Source organism: Schistocerca cancellata, chromosome 4, assembly GCF_023864275.1.
Source record: "Schistocerca cancellata isolate TAMUIC-IGC-003103 chromosome 4, iqSchCanc2.1, whole genome shotgun sequence".
Lineage (NCBI taxonomy): Eukaryota > Metazoa > Arthropoda > Insecta > Orthoptera > Acrididae > Schistocerca > Schistocerca cancellata.
The window spans coordinates 244,833,496-244,836,515 of NC_064629.1; the positions used below are offsets into that span (position 1 = coordinate 244,833,496).

A 3,020-nucleotide genomic window follows, 5' to 3' on the forward strand; every position below is an offset into this window, starting at 1 on the left:
TTCTTTCCTAAACTGTATTAATGTGACATGCCAAATATCCTAGTAAAAGTGATCTATGGATGAACATCTTAGTTTTTGTAAAAGCTTTTCTTGTTTTTTAGAAAACAGATCCACTATGAAACACTTTCATTGTGTCAGTCAAAGTTGTTTTTTTATAGGAACATCCATTGCTATCTGATTGAGGGTGTCTCATGTGACTTTTCCTGTCCCATGTTGACAGCATACAATGTATATGTACAAAGAATAGTATGCCATGTTAACTTCATCACACTCACAAAGTATCTATCATTGCTAGTCATCACTGGAGAGTGGATGCTGTTTCTAAATTTAGCTTAGTTCATATGGTAGTTTTTCATGAGTTTGTGAACAATGTGTTTCATTTAACTGAAACAAATCCATGAAGTATTTCTTGTATGATAATTTTATATATGAATTACTTAGTTTCATGTTCTTCTGACTTTTCATTTCGGAGCTGTAGAAAATTAGCAACAGTTCTGTAAATGTCACCATATAGCATGTCAGATCCTTACAGTTTTATCTGTACATTGTTTGGTCATCTGCACATATCAAAATTTTACCCAGCAGATATGAAGTTATTTCATGACATACCAAACAGACGAGGCACTGAGCAAGAGACAGGCACACAGTAAAAGTAAAATGAGACTTTTCCAGGACTAACATTCTGTTCACAACAGAGGAAACTCTAACATTAGGCAGTGGCAGTGGTAAATATAGAATAACCCAGTGAGTTCCACATACAGGGATGGTTCAAATGAGTATCTTACAGTGATGAAAAATCAAAATACAATATCAGAGTATTGGAAGTTTATCAGCCGTGTACCAGGACATCAGCATATTCAAATGAAATAAAGGACTGCACCAAGTGATATAGGACTTTAGACATTAAGTAAAGATTTTATATATGATGACCATGCAGTAATATCAGGTGTGGTGGGGACAGTTTAGGCTGGGACACAGCAGTGGTGTTGTGAACTGCCCAGATGCCTAAATGGAGCTGCAAGGCAGCTGATTCTATGCCTGTTGTGCTTGTATCAGTTGAGACTATGACTTCATAGTGTTTCATTGGGCACTATTCACCTAAATGGGACTTGGAAAAGAAAGTTGGTAAAACTAATTAATAAAAGTATGCAGAGTGGGTTTAGCTCCATGCATGTTTAAAATATCTGTTGTCATGTGTTGGAAAAGAAAGTCATTTGTAGCATAAATCCAGGCAACATACTCCTGTGTGACTCACAAGACTTGACACACAAAAAGACACATTTACTAGATGTCACAAAGAAAGTTACTGGGACACGTAACAGGGGATATTTCACAGACTTAACACTCACTAATAGTAACAGGTTATCAATAAAAAATTAAATATAGCAATCTGAAATTGGCCTCCAATATATGCAGTACATTCATAGAGACCAAAATCCAACATATAACAGTATCATTTAACGAAAGGACAGACACTTACATTAGGACTTCTTCAATAGATGATGCTTCATGTGTTTCTGTCAGTTTAGGAGCCTGTTAAGCTGACCCTTACTGCAAACAACTGCAATGAGTGATAGTAGAATTTCTTCCCCCTGTTGATATCAACATCACGAAAGTCATTAAAGAGGGTTCATGATAGTGAGTGTGTGGTGTGTGCAGTAAGTGGTGTTGAGAAATGGGTGAACAGTATGGCTCTGGGCTCTTGCAGTATGAAATATCTACTTTGCAAGTACTAGTATGTACAAACAAAACATTTCCACAAGAGATAAACTAAGTGAGCCTGCACTGTTCATAGGATACTAGTTTTGGGAGTGTGGACAGTTCCCACAAATACAAGTTGTCCACAGTACCACACCAACTGACATTAAAACAGTAGATACCACTTTGATTAATCACCTGCTATCAGAGTATCTAATTAAATTCTAAAACATCTCTGGTAAATCAAAAAAGACAAAGATAAATACTCCGCAGACTATGTTATGATCTGGAAGAACATTTATAGGAAGGTGATTAAAAAAGCTGAAACAATGCCCAATGACAACGCAATTTTAAGGTCAGCAAACACATCAAAAACAATATGGAATTTAGTACAAAAAGAAATAAACAAAAATGTTAAAAGTTAAGAGGACATTGTTTTGAAATATGATCATGGTGTGTTACTCAGAAATTATACCTTTGCAAAATTGCATAAATGACTACTTCATAAATACCCCATTCAACCTGAGTAAAAATATCCTTAGGAATAGTGGAACCTCTATTCCAAGAGAACAGTGTCAATTCAATATTGCTATGCCCCACAAATAAATCAAAAATTCTGAGAATAATGAAAATAATGAAGAATAAAATGTCTACAGGGACTGACAAAGTACAAACTTTTGTCATAACAAAATGTGCTAGTGTTGTATCAAAATCACTCTGAGACATCATAAATATATTATTATTGGAAGGAGTGTTTCATCAAAGATTATAAATTACAAAAATAAAACCTTTGTATAAAATGGACAACATATATGAAGTGGGAATTATAGACCCACAGCTTTGGTATCTGTATTTTCAAAAGTAATAGAGACACTAATGAAACATAGAATTACAAATATCATTGAAAAATTTGATATATTTTCTGCTAACCAACACCGTTTTTGCAAAGGATTGAGTACAGAATCAGCTATTTCCCATTTCACTGAAAATATCATAATAGACCTAGACAGACACAGCAGTACAATACCAATAAATTTGGACTTACAGCAATAAATTTGGACTTATCAAAGGCTTTTGATACTGTCCAACATTATATCTTGCTACACAGTTTTGAAGCTATTGGTATACGAAGTGTTTAAAAACATCAGACCAATTGTGTGATTGGATTGAAGACATTTGTCTGCTTGTGTCTGTGTATGTGTGGATGGATATGTGTGTGTGTGCGAGTGTATACCTGTCCTTTTTTCCCCCTAAGGTAAGTCTTTCCGCTCCCGGGATTGGAATGACTCCTTACCCTCTCCCTTAAAACCCATATCCTTTTG

General features: G+C 35.0%; 1 protein-coding gene across 1 annotated transcript; it reads left to right on the forward strand.

The window, feature by feature from the left end:
• Positions 1 to 515: 515 nt before the first annotated feature.
• On the forward strand, positions 516 to 2,751 carry LOC126184047 (uncharacterized). Its single transcript, XM_049926407.1, has 2 exons — positions 516 to 646; positions 2,529 to 2,751. The coding sequence occupies exons 1-2, from the start codon at positions 516 to 518 to the stop codon at positions 2,749 to 2,751; spliced, it is 354 nt and encodes a 117-aa protein (XP_049782364.1).
• Positions 2,752 to 3,020: the final 269 nt, after the last annotated feature.

Excerpts from the sequence above, each read along its gene's own strand:
- LOC126184047 (XM_049926407.1), top strand. The coding sequence starts at position 516 with ATGTCAGATCCTTACAGTTTTATCTGTACATTGTTTGGTCATCTGCAC. Across the intron at positions 647-2,528 it reads GAGCAAGAGACAGGCACACA|ACCCACAGCTTTGGTATCTG; the intron begins GTAAAAGTAAAA and ends TGGGAATTATAG.